This window comes from Stenella coeruleoalba (genome assembly GCF_951394435.1).
Source record: "Stenella coeruleoalba genome assembly, chromosome: 14".
Taxonomy (NCBI): Eukaryota; Metazoa; Chordata; class Mammalia; order Artiodactyla; family Delphinidae; genus Stenella; species Stenella coeruleoalba.
Window position 1 is genome coordinate 47,795,693 of NC_137160.1, and position 17,671 is coordinate 47,813,363.

The 17,671-nt window shown below is 35.8% G+C and overlaps 1 protein-coding gene across 4 annotated transcripts in view; it reads left to right on the forward strand.

Annotated features, from left to right (window-relative positions):
* Window positions 1-17,671, forward strand: part of SS18 (SS18 subunit of BAF chromatin remodeling complex) — a 76,694-nt gene that overhangs the window by 22,337 nt on the left and 36,686 nt on the right. For all 4 annotated transcript variants that reach the window (XM_079942761.1, XM_079942760.1, XM_079942763.1 and 1 more), the window contains exon 4: window positions 15,284-15,437. In XM_079942761.1, the coding sequence (XP_079798887.1) occupies window positions 15,284-15,437 (154 nt within the window). The remainder of the gene's footprint in view (window positions 1-15,283; window positions 15,438-17,671) is intronic.

Consider the following 17,671-nt stretch of genomic DNA (forward strand, 5'->3'; position numbering starts at 1 on the left):
AGATCTAGCAAACTTCTTCTATTTGAAAGAAAGTCAAGCATTAGAAAACCAGGAATAAATGGAAAAAGACCTAAAAGGAGAAAAACAATTTATAAAGCCAGTGTACTAACACTTAGGTATTTTGCTTCTTAGTTTGGGCCCTGGGTGTTCTTTTCTTATTTCAAAGGCATTGTAAGTTTGTAACAGAAACTATTCTTAGTCTTACACATATTTGAACAAGTTTGCTTTTTCAATTTTAAGCCCATAGCCAAAAGCAGCAAATCACACATCAGAACTTGGAGAGTGTATTCCATAGGCAGGCATACTTACAAGCAGTGTACCTGACAGCTGAGGTGGCATTGAAAGAGACCAAATATTTGTACAAAACTGACATAATTCAAAATTTACACTATTCTGACTCCATTTAGTAGAGGTATATAGGGTCCTATCTACCTTGGTAACTGTTGGAGGCATCATTAGAATGTTGGTTTTCAGAGCTGGTATACTTTCTGAAACAACATAAACTATTGACATAATTATTTTCATTATATGAACTAGGAACAATTTTGCCAGTAGAAAATATGACTATATTATGTGTATGTAAGTCCTTCCTACAAATGTACTTTGAAGAAATTGCATTTCTAAGTTTTAGGCTAATATTAGTTATTGTTAGTTTATTTTTGTCATCTACTAGTATTATGAAGTAGTAAGCACCATTGATTTAAGAAAGAATTATGAGAGAACAATTTAAATTAAAAAAAAGCTTTTATCCATTGATTTAATTTTTCTTTGGGAAAAACTTGGGGAGAAAATAGTCTTTTTATTGTGGTAGTTCATTTTGAAGGCATACAGTCTAGAAATATTTCTACAGAATTAAAAGTTTTAGAACTGGAAGGAGCTTGGATAATCACGTAGTCTAGTGTTTCTTTACCTTGGCTGCACGTTTTAAAAGCTTTTCAGGTGATTCTATTGTGTAACTAGGAATTGAGGATTTTATATTGCTACGCATTTTAAATGGAATATCCAGTGATGTTTGAGGATATGCAAAACTTTGGAAAAATATGATTCCTATTTCTGTAGTATCACCTTCATTTGATGTGTACCATGGCCATTTTTACAGTATGAGAAAGATAATACTTATTCTGTAATGCTGTTAAATGAAGGATTAATTCAGACAATTCATGATGTCCAGTATATAGGAGGTACTCAGTAAATATTGATGGTAATGAAGATGAAGGTAGTACGCAATTGGAATGTGTAAATGGAAAGAGAAGTCAGATTAAGGAGAATTTGAAAGAAGATTAGCAGGTTTCAGTTACTGAATACATATGCAGGATAAGGAAGGAGTTTGGAGACTCGAGTGACATTAATGCCATTCCCTAAGATCGAGTATGTATGCATTTAATTTTCTTTTGTCAGTATGGAAGAAGGCAAAGCATATATTTGTAGAATCAAGTTTTTTTTTAACATCTTTATTGGAGTATAATTGCTTTACAATGGTTTGTTAGTTTCTGCTGTATAACAAAGTGAATCAGCTATATGTATACATATATCCTCATATCCCCTCCCTCTTGCGTCTCCCTCCCACCCTCCCTATCCCACCCCTCTAGGTGGACACAAAGCACGAAGCTGATCTCCCTGTGCCATGCAGCTGCTTCCCACAAGCTATCTATTTTACATTTGGTAGTGTATATATGTCCATGCCACTCTCTTACTTCGTCCCATCTTACCCTTCCCCCTCCCCGTGTCCTCAAGTCCATTCTCTACATCTACGTCTTTGTTCCTGTTCTGCCTGAATGTTCTTCAGAACCGTTTTTTTGGTAAGATTCCATATATATGTGTTAGCATACGGTATTTGTTTTTCTCTTTCTGACTTACTTGACTCTGTATGACAGTCTCTAAGTCCATCCACCTCACTACAAATAAACTCAATTTCATTTCTTTTTATGGTATGCATTTAATTTTAAAAGAAGGCTGAAAGTTGATTGGAATTACTTGTCTTGCTTTTCACTTAATTCATTATGAGCATTGTTTAAAGAAATCTCTAATTTAATCAGATACACTTGAATTTTAAAAGTATTAAAGATCATTTTTGTTTAATAGGTGTTCTGTCCAAAAAATAAAAGTCTTAACTATTAATGAAAATTGGTTAGAGGGAGTAGCCTTACATTTTATATATTTTTTATTTCCTAAATTTCATTTTTTGGTGATACCACACTTGATGTTTTGAGTTAGCATTGGGCACTTGATCAGCCTTTCCTTACACAAGTGTCAGTAAAAACGATAATATATTTGTCTTCAGGTTCAGTGACTGCTGGCAGAGCATCCATCTGTTAAGGTATTTCACTGACTAAAATTTGATATTATAGGATTTACTGTTTACAGGTGTGATCCAAGTGAAGTGAAGGAACACGTGGGAACACGTGGTTAGAGTTGTGGAACATTTTAAAGATTAGCAGAGTTTATCTCATTTATAAATTTTAACTTAATTTTTAGCACAGGTAGTACTTTGATGTGGTTAGAACATTAAAAACTACAAAAAGTCATACAGAAGCCTACTTGCACCTCTGTCTTATACCTGCTTTTTATGCAAATAAAAGCCAATGTAAATACATACTTTCCCCTTCTTTTCTAGGCAGGTAGAACCTTGATTGCCATACACACTGTTCTGTACCTTGTCTTTTTATTACAGTTTTCTTAATGAAAGCGTTTAAGTTCTTATTTAGAATTATGGAAAGAACTTTTCTTCAATATTGTCATCATTTTCAGCATGTCTTAAGTGTTTGATGAACATGATCATATTTATTTGGTCAGTGTGATAATGTTGAAACTTGTATTCTTTAACTTCTGTGATAGTTTTCTTTTTTACCTTTCTAGCTGCTCGGCTCCCTGTGTTTTACCTGCCTATCAAATGTTGATGATCTGTACTTGAACAACTTTTTACTATACACACCCGTCCTGGGAGATTTCACCCACACTCCTGATTTTTTATATTCTTGACTTGATGTTCCCCTCCATATTCTTGGCTCCCAAATATGTATCTTCTTGCCCAAGTGTGCCCCATGAATCTAGCTTCTACTTGACATAACCAGTTTGGATATGCCTCCACACAGTGTAGGCAAAAGTCATCCGTCTCAGTTCCCCCTCTGTTCCCTGCTGTTAAAGGAAAAAAAGTGCACAGCCATTTTGCTATTTCCTATCTCAAGTGAGTAGTGTGAACACTGAGTTCTTTTAGTCAGAAACATAGTGATCATCTCAGACTACTCCCCTTTCTTTCACCAGCCACAGCTGTCTTCTTTCTCTTCTACCTAATAAAGTGCTGCAAAATAAAAGGTGTCTAATTAAGACATTTTGGTATTAAAAACAGAAGCAAGACTACAGGTGAAATGGTCTTTTGAAATGTGTATTTTATATGCCAAAAAGTTCTATAAATGATATTAAAGACAGCAGATAGTAATTCTATAGTACACTTATATGCTATTTTAGAATTATGTATATTTAAAGTACATTTGAAACATAGAAGTAATTAGTTCTGTTGAGGATTAGGGAAGGTTTCCTAAAGGAGGTAACCCTGTATTTCATAGAGAATTGATTTATGGGGGCACATTTCTCTACATTAATGTATGATAGGGAGCATTTTGCCAACATTGTTGCCTATCTTGTCTTTTTAGAATCCTAGGAAAAATCATGTTAACTATTTGCTGGATAGCATATATAAAATTCAGAAGACTGTCTGAGTCCAAATATGTAAAGAAATTGGATATATCTTACTGCGAGAAATACAAATGTGTGTGTAATTTTTCTTGCAGAACTATATTAGTGAATGAAGCTTATAAATGTACTAGAGAACCTAAGGGTTGTCCCTTTGTTATTAATTGAAAATAATGTATCTAGCTCACCTCTATAAAGAGCAGAATTTGCCATATAGCTAAGAAAGTAAAGAACCTAAATGTTGGAAATTAAGTAATTTATTCTTATTTGCACAGAATAAGTACAGAAAAGTATTTGTACAGGGTTGTTTAAGCATTATTTTTATTGGCAAAATAATGAAACAATATAAGGAAAAACTGTCAGTAGTGAGGATGGGTTAAAAACTGTTATATCTTATTCAATTGAGTTCTGTACTTTTGCATGAGATTGAATTATATGCTGATATAGAATAATACCTACAGTAGAGTTAATAACAGGATAGTGTGACCCTACTTTTAAAAACTAAATATATGTTTATATATATGAATTTTGAAAAAGATTCTGGAGATGTGCATACCAAGCTTTTAGCAATGGTTCCCGTGTGTATTGTTTCTATTTTTATAATGATTACACATTATTTTTGTAATTAAGCCAGACTGGTATAGATACAAAAACAATATTTAAAAAATCCAAGATCAAGCAAATATATATTTCTTCATTTTTTTAAAGAAATGTATTTATTTGTTTATTAGTTTTGGTTGTGCTGGGTCTTCATTGCTGCACACAGGCATTCTCTAGTTGCGGTGAGCAGGGGTTACTCTTTGTTGCGGTGTGCGGGTTTCTCATTGCAGTGGCTTCTCTTGTTGCGGAGCACGGGCTCTAGGTGCGCAGGCTTCAGTAGTTGTGGCTCGCGGGCTCTAGAACACAGGCTCAGTAGTTGTGGTGCATGGGCTTAGTTGCTCCGCAGCATGTGGGATCTTCCTGGTCTAGGGCTTGAACCTGTGTCCCCTGCATTGGCACTGCGCCACCAGGGAAGTCCCAAGCCAAATATATATTTCTTAATGGGCGGTATTATTACAACTTTAAGAAAGGCTTAGGGCTTCCCTGGTGGCGCAGTGGTTGAGAGTCCGCCTGCTGATGCAGGGGACACGGGTTCGAGCCCCGGTCCGGGAAGATCTCACATGCCGTGGAGCGACTAGGCCCGTGAGCCATGGCCGCTGAGCCTGCGCGTCCGGAGCCTGTGCTCCACAATGGGGGAGACCACAACAGTGAGAGGCCCGCGTACCGAAAAAAAAGAAAGGCGTAGAGTCCTATCTCCCAGTGTTTCCGGAGTAGATTAGTTTATTTATTTTTTTCTTTTCTTTTGAAAGAATACTGTAGAGAAATCTTCTGGTCTGTGAAGAAAAAGACATTTACTTTTTGTTCTTTAGATTATATGGTTCTGGAGTGATTGTTTAGTGGTTAACATCATCAGGGTCTGGAAGACTTGGTTTTTCAGAGCTGAGACAGTGTAATGTTGGATTTGTTATGGTAAAAATGTTTGCTGTTTCATAAAGTTGAATTTAGTGGGGAACCTAGTACTAAAACTGGGGAGAGTATTTTTAGTAGGTCAGTCATTCTGGGGCCTAAGCCTTTAGGACAGTTGAAGAATCAAAATGCTGTGAAAATAACTGGGAGATATTATTAGTTATGAAAGTTAAACTGATCACATTTTACGATAGGACTGAATATTAGCCATCTTTTTTGGAACAAGGTGCCATATGACAATTTATGAGATTGCTAAATTGAAGAAATCAATTGGTGAGGTCAAAAGTCAGCATAAATTCAAGGCTACCCATGGTGGCATCCTGAAATTTCTTGTAGGCATGAATGAGGAATCGAGGAAACCTTCCTAAACTGTTTCAGATATGTGTAAAATTCATTTTGGGGAGACTGATTTTAGGACTAGGAAGTAAGGCAAATATGATACAGATGGGGCTTTTGGATCCAGTCTTGGTTGACTAATCAAGAGTCTTTTGTGTGTATAGGGATCATCTCTTTATCAACTTTTGGAAGTATTTTATCTGTGTATATGTATCTATATATGTAAAATATGTATAGCCTGTTTTGAATAATTTATTTTTAAATCTCCTATTTCTACATGTCACTTTAGTGCCTCCTTTGGGGAACTATTTTGATGACAGCTATACTAATGATAGTTATACAGATGAAGAATTGTTAAACTAAAATTTGTATTTTTCAGTTTTTTTATATTCTAAAGAAATATTGAATAATTTTATAGTCAAAATTATTTTTAGTTTTATAGTAAATCATTTATATTTGATGGTTTCTTCATTTATTTACTAAATATTAAGTGCCTACTGTGTGTCAGGCAATAGTTTTTGAAACATCAGTGAGCAAAACATTCCTGCTCTCTTGGGTTTTATATTCTAGCAAACGAGGCAAGCATAACAAATAATTAAATCACGTAGTCTGTTGGACAATGGAAAGAGCTAAGGAAAAGGAAAACAAGTAGGAGAGGGAGAGGTGTATTGGAAATACTGGAGGCAGGGGATGGAATTTGTAATATGAAGTAGACTGGTCAGGGTATACCTCTTTGAGAAGGTGACATCTAAGCTAAGACTTGAGGAAGAATGTTTTAGGCAGAGGAAAGAAGCAGTGGAAAGCTCCTGAAGTGAAACTGTGCCTGGCTTGTTGAAGGAACAACATGAAGGCTGTTGTGGCTGGGACAGAATAAGGAGTTTATATGAACAGAACCTATTGTGTAGACTATTGTAAGGACTTTTTCACTCTGAAATCGGAAGCCCTTGGAGGATTTTGAGCCGAAGAGTGAATTGGTATATTTTAATAAGCTCATTCTGCTTACTGTGTGGAGAATTTACTATGGAGAAGTGTGGGTCGGAGCAGGAAATCCAGTAAGGAGGCCCTTGCAGTAATCAACATGAGAGAGGTGATGGTGGCTGGTAGCAGGGTGGTAGCAGAAGAGGTAGTGGTAGAAGTGGTCAAACTGTTGAGTATATGTTAAAGGTAGAGATCAAAGGATATGTTGAAAATTGGATGTAGGGGGCAGAGTGTAAGAAGAAAAGTGTCAAAGATGACCCCATGGTTTTCAGAGCAACTGGACGGATGAAATTGCCATCAGCTGATACTGTTGGGTAAAGGGATTTGAGGCTGAGGCAGAGATATCAGGGAGTCAGTGTTGTAGATTTTAAGTTGAGATGTCTGATAGACTTCCAGATGGAGATGAGGTAGAATAGGGAATTTTGACAATTAAAAAACATGAAAATTACCACAAAGATCTGGCCCCTGATTTAATTTTGAAATGCTATATTTTAAAATCATTTTTTCATTTAACAAATCTTTATTGAGTACCGTATTTTACACTAGATGATTGGGGGCTACAGTGATAGGCAAATATAATTATGGACTCAGTCCTAACAGAAGTTAACATACAGTGTGGTCGGCAGACATTTATTAAGTAATTACACAAACATTTTAAGTGCCAATTGTAAATGCTATGAAGGAAGGGCATCTAGGACTAAGGGAGCAGATAATGGGGGCTGATGATTCTGGTGGTCTTCCTTGAGGAATTGACATTTGAGGTATAATTTACAGAGAATAAAATTCATTCATTTAAATTGTATAGATGGATTAATTTTGACAAATCCATGTAACCACCACTACAATCAGGATATAGAACAATGCTGCCATTCCAGAAAAGTTTTCCAATGCCTGTTTTTTGCCCATTTTCCATTGGGTTTTCCTTTTTAAAATTTATTTGTAGGGGTTCTTTATTCTAGATACAAATCTTTTATTGGCTATATATATTGCAGATACCTTCTTCCAGTTCGAAAGTTGCTTTTTTATTCTCTTTATGATGTCTTTGGATGAACAGAGTTTCTAATTTAAATGAAATCCAGTTTATCAATCTTTTTTATTTCTTTTCTGTATCTTGTTTAAGAAATATTTTCTTGTATCAGGGTCATGAAGATATGCCTATGCAGTCTTCTAAAAGTTTGTCTATCCATGATTCATTGCAAATTAAATTTGTTTATGATCTGAGCTAGGAGTCAGGGTTCATTTTTGTTCATATGATATTCAACTTACCCGGTACCATTTATTGGAAAGATCAGTTTTTACCCATTGAATATAAGTCGTTTTGTTGTAACGTGACTGTATGTGTTACACTGTTCCTCAACTCTATTCTGTTGGTCTTTTTATTCTATTGGTTTGTTTATCTGTCCTTGCACCAACCAGTATCTTAATTATAGCAGAAGATAGTGTTGTTCTTTGAGTGTCCTGGCTATTTTGTCTTTTGTATTTCCATATAAATTTTACAGTCAGCTTGTTAATTTCTACAGAAAGCCTGTTGGGATTTTGATTGAGATTACATGGAATCTCTAAGTCAATACTGGAGAAACTGATATCTCCACAATATTTAGTCTTCCAGTCAATGAAGATGGCATATCCCTCTGTTTAGTAAACTCCTTAATTTCTCTCAACATTGTCGCAGTGTAGAAGTAGCACATATCTTGCTAGATTTGTTCCTAGCTATTCAGTTTTTTTGGATGCTATTATACATGGTATCATCTTTTAAATTTAAATTTTCTAGTTTATTGGCAATATATAGAAATACAGTTGATTTTTATATATTGACCTTGTCTCTAGTTACCTTAGTGATTCTCATAGTTTGTTACAGATTTTCTTGGGGTTTTCTATGCATTCAATCATGTCATCTTTGAATAATAATTATGTCTTTTCCAATCTTTTATTCCTTCTTATTTTTTTCCTACTTTTTTTTATACTACTGATTTGTTTAGTGGCTTATTTATTTTGTTGAATAGTCTTGGTGTTAATGGATATTCTTGTCTTGTTCCTGAATTCTTGTTTTCTTTCCTGAAAGTCCAGTATTTCATCAGTAAGATGATATTGAGTACACATTTTTTTTGTAAACTAGATTTGTTAGATTAAGGATGCTCCTATTAATTTTTTAAAGTCTTTAGTGGTTGTTGAATTTTATCACATAATTTTCCTTTATTGAGATGATTATATGAATTTTATATTGGTAATTTGGTGAGTTACAATGATCAATTTCCAAAAGTTAAATCAGCCTGCACTCCTGGAATAAATTCCATTGGTTATATAATGTATTGTCTTTTTAATACAGTCTATATTTGATTTGCAAAATTTTGTTTAGGATTTTTGTGTCTGTTCATGAGAAATATTGGCCTGTAAATTTCTTTCTTGTAATGTCATATTGAGGTTTTGGTGTCAGAGTTTTGGTGACCTCATTAAGGATTGGGAATTGTTCTGCATTTTTGTGTTCTCTGGAAGATTGTATATGGTTCATTGAGTACTTGTCTATTTTATTTCCTTCATTATACTACTTTGGGTTTGACTGATGTCTTTTCCTAGCTACTGCACATAGAAGCTTATATCATTAATTTTTCAACTTTTCTTAAAAATGAATTTTAAATATGCATTTTAAAGCTATAAATTTTCCTTTTAGCATAGCTGTAGCTGCGTCTCACAAATTTTGATGTTGCATTTTCATTACCATTCAGTTAAACGTATTTTCTAATTTCCATTGTTGTTTCTTCATTAACAGGTTATTGGTTTTCTGTTATTGATTTCTAGTTTAATTTCACTGTGCTCAAAACATACAGCATAAGATTTCAATCATTTGTTATTTGTTGACTTGCCCTGTGGCCCTGTATATGACCTAGTTTGGTCTATATTCCTTGAGTATTTGAGAAGAATGTGTATTATGCAATTGTTGCATATAGTAGTCTGTGCATGTTAATTACATTGAGTTGTTAATAATGATGTCAAATCTTTCATATTCTCAGGGTTTTTTTTTTCATTTGTTTGTTGTTTTTTTGGTCTCCTTGTTCTGTCAGTTACTAGAAGAAGTATATTAAAATCTCCAACCATTATTATGGATTATTCCGTTTTTCCTTTTACGTTATAGATTTTGAAACTGCAATTATGAGATGTATGCAAATTTATGATTGTTACATTTTTGTTGAATTGATCCTTTTATTATAATAAACTATCCCTTTAGTATTTCTAGTAGTATTCCTTTTTATTTTATTTATTTGTTTATTTGGTCACACTACGTGGCTTGTGGGATCTTAGTTCCCTAACCAGGGACCAGGGATTGAACCCGTGCCCCCTGCAATGGAAGCACAGAGTCCTAACTGGACTGCCAGGGAATTCCCCCAGTAATACGTCTTGATTTAAGTCAACTATCTAATGTATGGTTACATCACCATACTTTTGATTAGAGTTTACATAGTATTCTTTTTCTTTTTTTTTTTTTTTTTTGCAGTACGCGGGCCTCTCACTGCTGTGGCCTTTCCCGCTGCGGAGCACAGGCTCCGGACGCGCAGGCCCAGCGGCCATGGCTCACGGGCCCAGCCGCTCCGCGGCATGTGGGATCTTCCCAAACCGGGGCACGAACCCGCGTCCCCTGCATCGCCAGGCGGACTCCCAACCACTGTGTCACCAGGGAAGCCCCTATAGTATTCTTTTTCTTTTAACACATATGTGTCCTTAAGTTTAAAGTGGATCTCTTGTGAACAGAATATAGTTGAGCGTTTTAAAAAATAATTTTGTTTTTTTATTGAAATGAGGGGTCTATATACATTTAATGTTGAACATGATATAGTAGGCTTTCCGTCTATCACCCTGATACTAGTTTCCTGTTTGTCTCTTTCTGGTCCTTCTTTGAATTAGTCAAGCATTATTTGTTCCTCTCTTCTAGTTTTTTAGTTATACATTTTTTATATGTGCATATGTATTTTTAAGTAGTTGCCTAACAGATTACAATATGCATCCTTGGTTTATTAGATTCCGCTCAAATTTGTACTTTTAACAGTTGCTGAAAAATACAGGAAACTTGCAACAATATAACTTCCTGAATTCTGCTGTCCTTTATGTTAGTCTTGTCATATTTTATACTTCCACATATGTTTAAACTATACTATTCATTGTTACTATTATTTAATTAAATTAATTAATTAATTTATTTTTGGCTGCGTTGGGTCTTTGTTGCTGCACGTGGGCTTTCTCTAGTTGTGGCGAGTGGGGGCTACTCTTTGTTGCCGTGCGCATGCTTCTCTTGTTGCGGAGCACAGGCTCTCGGCGCACGGGCTTCAGTAGTTGTGGCACATGGGCTCAGTAGTTGTGGCTCGCGGGCTCTAGAGCGCAGGCTCAGTAGTTGTGGCGCACGGGCTCAGTTGCTCTGCGGCATGTGGGATCTTCCCAGACTAGGGGCTCGAACCCATGTCCCCTGCACTGGAAGTCAGATTCTTAACCACTGTGCCACCAGGAAAGTCCCACTATTATTTTAAATGTTAATATTTTTACTTATCTACATATTTACCTTTCCATTCCTATTAATCCCTCTAGTTCTGTGCCGTTTTCATTTAGCTGGATGAATTCTCTTCATTTGTTACAGGTTATCTTAGCTTTTGTTCATCTGAAACTATTATTGTTTCATTTTTGTGTTTGGAGGTTATTTTCTCTTAGTATAGAATTCTAGGTTGGTTGTTGATTATTTTCTTTTTCTGTCTTAGCACTTTATAGATGTCATTTTTTAAATATTCTATTTCCATTATTTCTGATAAAAAATAGGTTTTTAGTCTAATTGCCATTCACCTGAAGGTAATATGTTTTATTCTCCCTGGCTACTTTTAAGATTTTCACTTTGACTTTGTTTTTTAGGACTTTGAAGTATCTAGCCATGGTTTTCTTCATATCCTGCTGAGGTTTGTAGTGCTTCATACGTTTGCTAGAGACTCATGTCTTTTGTTAGCTTTGGAAAATTCTTGAGCAGTATTCTTATTGCTTATGTGTTATTTTCTCTTCTCTACATTTTTTCTCTTTTTTTGGCTGCACTGCATGGCTTGTGGGATTTTAGTTCCCCAACCAGGTATCAAGCCCATGTCCTTGGCAATGAGAGTACGGAGTCCTAACCTCTGGACCTCCAGGGAATTCTCTCTCTTCTACTTTTGTAACTCCAGTTAGATGTGTTTTAGGCCTTTTCACCATGACGTACATGTCTTTCTTTACATTTTCTGCTCATATTTTCTCTCCTTTATATCTTTTTGATGTGTTGTATTTTCTATATGTTTGTTGCTCCCTTTGACTTAAGAATTCTAGGCTTTGCTGAAATTCTCCATTTGTCCTGTTTGTTTTTTTCCTTGAATATATCAGTCATTTTTAAAGTCTCTCAGATAACTCTAAAATGTGAATGACCTATGTGTCTTCTCCTGTTTTCTATTATTTCTATTTGTTGTCTATCTACTCTTTTTTTTTTAATGGAGATGAAATTCGCATAACATGAGGTTCATCATTTTAACCTTTAAAAATACAGGCACCCCTCAGAGATATTGTGGATTCAGTTCCAGACCACCACAGTACAATGAATATTGCAATAAAGCTAGTTACAGAAATTTTTTAGTTTCCCAGAGCATATAAAAGTTACATTTAGACTGTACTGTAGCCTATGAAGTATGCAGTAGCACTGTGTCTAAAAATCAATGTACATACCTTAATTAAAAAATATTTTATTGCTAAAAAATGCTAACCATAATCTGAACCTTCAGTGAGTGATAATCTTTTTGCAATAGTAACATTAAAGGGCACTGCTCACAGACCACCATAACATATATAATAATCATGAAAAAGTTTGAAGTATTGTGAAAATTATCAAAATGTGACACAAAGACACGAAATGAGCAGATGCTGTTGGAAAAATGGTGCCGATCCACTTGTTCCACACAGGGTTGCCCCAGACCTCTGATTTGTAGAAAAACATGGTATCTGTGAAGCACAATAAAATGAGGAATCCCTGTATACAATTCAGTGGGTGTTAGTATATTCATAGTGCTGTGCAGCCATCACCGTTATCTTATTCTAGGACACCATCACCCCAAAGAAGAAAACTCATGACCAGTGACAGTCAACCTCAATTCTCCCCTCTGCCCGTCCCCTGGCAAAGACTGATCAGTCTACTTTCTGTCTCCGGCTTTGTCTATTCTGGACAGTTGATAGAAATGGAATCATATAATGTATGGCCTTTTGAGTCTGACTTCTTCACTTAGCGTAGTGTTTTCAAGATTTATCCATGTTGTAGCGTGTATCACTACTTCATTCCATTTTGTGGCTGAATAATATTCCATTGTGTGGATATTTACCACATTTTGTTTATCAATTCATCAGCTGAAGGACATTTAGGTTTTTTTCTACCGTCTGGCTATTATGAATAGCGCTGCTGTGAACATTCACGTATAAGTTTTGTGTGAATGTACGTCTTCAGTTCTCTTGGGTCTATACCAGGAGTGGAATTGCTAGGTCATATGGTACCTCTGTTTAACTCTTTGAGAAACTGCTAAAGTGTTCTCCACAATAGTTGCACCCTTTTACAATCCCATCAGCATGTACAAGAGATTTTCTCTGCATTCTTGCCAACACATGTTACTTTCTGTAGTTTTTTTTTTTAATTATTATAGCCATCCTAATGGGTGTTGGCCATTTATTCTTATTTTTTTTAGAATGCCTTGTAACTTTTAATTGAGGACTTATTGACTTGTTAGGGCTGATCTGTTTCAATTTTTACCTTAGTCCAAGGAGAGGCTTTTTTGAAGTCTCAACAGAGAGACTGAATTGGTTTTGAAGGCCCTTCTGATTTGGTGGGGCCTACACTCCAATCTTTGTCTCCCTCGAACTGGGCAGAAGCTGAAATCTCTTTTCAGCTCTTTTGCTTCCGAACTGCTGTTTTCTGCTAGTTTTCTTGAATTTACCCCTCTTTGTGTTTCTTCCTCTCTGGAACTTGGTTCTTTAATTTCCAGCTCTCTGTTAGCCAAAAATTCTCTCTTCTCTCAGTCTAGTAGGACTGCCACTTTCTACTTGGACTCTATTTTTCTGTTATACAGCAAAGTAAAGGAAAAGCCAAGTTGATTATGGGACTGATTTTCTATTTTTCCCTTCTTTAAAGAGTTGTAGCCCCCTCTTGTTCCTCTCTGTGTACATTACTCTTCAGTGCCTTCAGATGGTTTCTACATTTGTCTAGATTTTATAACTTTTATTAGCAAGAGGGTTGGTTTGGTACAAGCTAGTCTGTTATGATGGGAACCACGCATATTGATGTTTCATGAATTGAATCACAAGAAAATGAAAAACTGATACCTATTGAGAGTGAGAGCATGAATTTTCAAGAGAAAATCTGGACAAGGATATAGGAGAAAGGAATTTTATTTTCAAGCAAGAGGGCCAAGTCAGCCATACTGAAGGATGGTAAAGGATGATTTAAAGTGAGATATGTGACACTAAGTTGATATTTAGTAAGTTTTTTGAAAATGGAACAAAGTGTTTAAAGAATACGAATTGGATGAAGAATTTAAGATAAGAATTGAAGAGAAAATATTTAATGAGCAATTATTGGATTGGATTTAGTAGTGAAGAAATTAAGATTATGAATTTGGAACGAGTGCTATTAGAGTAGTACTTGGTTAATTTTGTAAATGTTAGTGGTTATTAGGTAGTTGGAGATTTGAGTGTTTACTGTGATGTCTAAAGAACAATGTATATCTGGTAAGTATGCCAGGGAGGATTGTGTTCGCAAAATCTGGGTGGTACAGACACAGTAAACATATGGGCGGAAGAGAATGACTGAAGTTCTAGGAATGGACATTACGTTTAAAACATAGACAAGTAGAGAAAGAAGGCAGAAATAGATTTGTAAAGAACAATACTTCCCTATCCTCTTGTAGGATTAAAAAACTGGGGTTTGGAAAGAAACTATGTGCTTTCTCTACCCAAATATTCCCAAGAAGGGAGCCAGGTGTTATAGAGCACCTTGTATCTGTGTTTTTCCTTTCGCCCTTTTGTGAACTCTCAAGGTTAGTCAGTGATTTTTTTCACACTTTCATTAGGAAATTTGCCAAAGGCATCCTTTTGAGGCAGCTGTCTCTGTACCCTTGGAGGCCATCAGTAATGTTTCCAATCCATAGGAGTAGTCGGCACAAAAATGTTGGGCTGAGCTGAGTCTTTGTGGTTTAAAACATTTCCCCTCCAAAACCAGTCCCCCTCCTCAAACAGTATAAAATATATCACATTTTGAAGCTTCTGGTCCTTAGTCTTTTGTTACTATATCTTTTCAGGTAAAATTCATCATTAATAGTAAATATATCCAAGTATATTAATAATGAAAGGAGACTTAATTTTTAAAACATAATTTAAATAACAACAATAGTGGGCACATTAGAAATCCTTATACATAAATAAATAAGAATTCTTTTTGTATAGAATGTTATAATTTTTAACTTTCACTGTAAAGTAGAATATACTTGAATCATGGTGTTCTTTTGGTCTAAGGTGGTCGGATGATATATTCATGCTAACAATCTTGTGAAGTCTTTTGAATCTTGTGAAGCATATTAAATATGCTGTTGTTAAGTTCATGATTAAAATGCATTAGAATAAGTTGAAATGCATTTGTGTTTTTGTCCCTATTCAACTGAATAGTATAGGCAACTGTTATACCATATGCATCTTTAGTATATTAGTCTGACTGTTTTTCTTATTTTACTAAACTGTCTTCTTTCAGCCACCCACACAGAATATGCCTATGGGTCCTGGAGGGATGAATCAGAGCGGCCCTCCCCCACCTCCACGCTCACACAACATGCCTTCAGATGGAATGGTAGCTGGGGGTCCTCCTGCACCACACATGCAGAACCAGATGAACGGCCAGATGCCTGGTAAGTTTTTCTCCTCTAAGACATTAACACCGGAGTTGCTTAGCAACTGAAACGACGTGGGGGCTCAAGGGATACTAGATTGTTGATGACAAAACTGCTTTGAATGCCCCCGAGTCCAAGCTCTCTTAGAGTTTGTTAGCTACAGAGCTACGTGACCTGTATTCAGTGTTTATCAGGCTGCCCTTGGGCTTTGATGTAGCTGACACACAGCATTCCTCTGATGAACAGAACTGGCTAAATTTAGTCTGTCTGAAACTATGCAATACAGCTGGCTTTAGAAGCTTTTGGGGGAAAAAAGGCATTGTGCCATGGCTTAAGAATTAAGATCTGTTTATGAAAATGTGTAACATTTCTCTGAGTTTTGTATTTACTTAAAAATTTATTGGTCTCAGAAACAGTATTGCTGGAAAAGACACATGGGGAGAAAAAACAAAACAGGCTCTAAAGTGCTCATGTATTTAGTATTTCCTCATTGGTCTTTTGAAACTGAGTATGCATTTTTATGAATACATATGTTTATAGTATAGTAGAAATATGGAAATTGATATTGAAGCAAAATTAAAAGCTGAAAAGTGTCAGGTTTCTTATATAATGAACCATTTACTATTTATCCATTTTAAGTTTAGAGCCGCTTAAAATATCCTTGAGACCATTGGATGCTTATTTAGTTACCTTTTGCTGGTTTGAATTTTTAATCTGAAAAGTATCAGTATCTTTAAACTATTTTGTTTTTGTAACATCAGTCACACCCATACCTATAATTCATATTTTTACTTTCTAAAGACAAAGGTTGTTTTCATTAACAAAAAGAAAGTATTAAACAAATAGCAATAAAGAGAGTAAATTAAAATAACAGAGCAATTTATTTTTTAAATTAGTAATATTAGCATCCTTAGGATAGTGTTGTCTTAACTGATTATGTTGGTTGGTAGCATTGGTGTCCAGGGACTATGGGTGTAAAAAATGAAGCAAAAGAGAGCACAGAGCAAAAGAGGCCAGATAGCCTGGCTTATAGGAGATTGATGTGTGATGGGTCATGTAGGAGGGCTGTGGTGTCTTGGTGGCAACCTTCTCTTTCCTGCCAAGGCTTCCACGGTCATGGCCCAGTGGCCCTCTACCATGTGGAGGTAGGAACAAAGAGGTAACTACTTGTCTGGTTGTGGTCAGAAGCAAGCTTCTTGCTTAATCCACATCTAGCTCATTAGGACACATTGTTTTTAAAACTGGTGGGGTAGTGCTAATGCAGGTTAGCATGTTAGAGGAGTTTTGTGACTTTTTATGGTGGTACATTTTTTTTTTTTTTTTTGCGGTACACGGGCCTCTCACTGTTGTGGCCTCTCCCGTTGCGGAGCACAGGCTCTGGACGTGCAAGCTCAGCGGCCATGGCTCACGGGCCCAGCCGCTCCGCGGCATGTGGGATCTTCCCAGACCAGGGCACGAACCCATGTCCCCTGCATTGGCAGGCGGACTGCCAACCACTGCGCCACCAGGGAAGCCCGGTGGTATCTTTAATTAGGATTTTGACTCAAGTTCTCCAGATAACATTCAAGCCTAAGGCTGAGGAAGCAAGCAGCAGCAATATAATTATTGTTAACGTGACATTTTCGTTTTTGTGTAAGGCTGTCTGGAGTAAGATATACTCTTTATGAGCCAGAGATTTTCAACCACTTATGACCTAGATTGTCCAGAATACCATAGAGCTTCTAAAACAATTTATAGTTAGAGAGTTTACAGTTAGGTGTAGGAGAAATTGGAAGTCCAGTTACTTATATTGTCTTTATTTAATAAGTTTTGTATAGTATTTAGCCAATCTTTTTATGCACACAAATTTATAGCTAGGCTTTTAATGTCCGATTTTAGTTTTGTTTTTAATATTTTATAATGTAAGTTGTAGTGCTTCTTATATGCTGTTTGATTTGTTCGTATATCCTCTTAGTCTTAGGTTCCTTTTAAAAAAAATTAATTGATTAGAAAAAATAGATAATATGTATCTATGGCACCAAAATAAAAAAGGTACAAAAAGGCGCATACAGCCCCTACCTACCTACCCAGACTCTTTGTTCCAGACAGGCATTGGTACCCAGTTATCCTTGAAAAACATATGCATGTGCATGTATACATTCTATTTTCTTTCTTCTTATTCTTTTTTTAAAAACACAAATGGTAGCATATAGTAGATATTACTAGATACCATTTTTTAACCTCTTAAAGGTTTCTCTTGGAGACCATGAGTA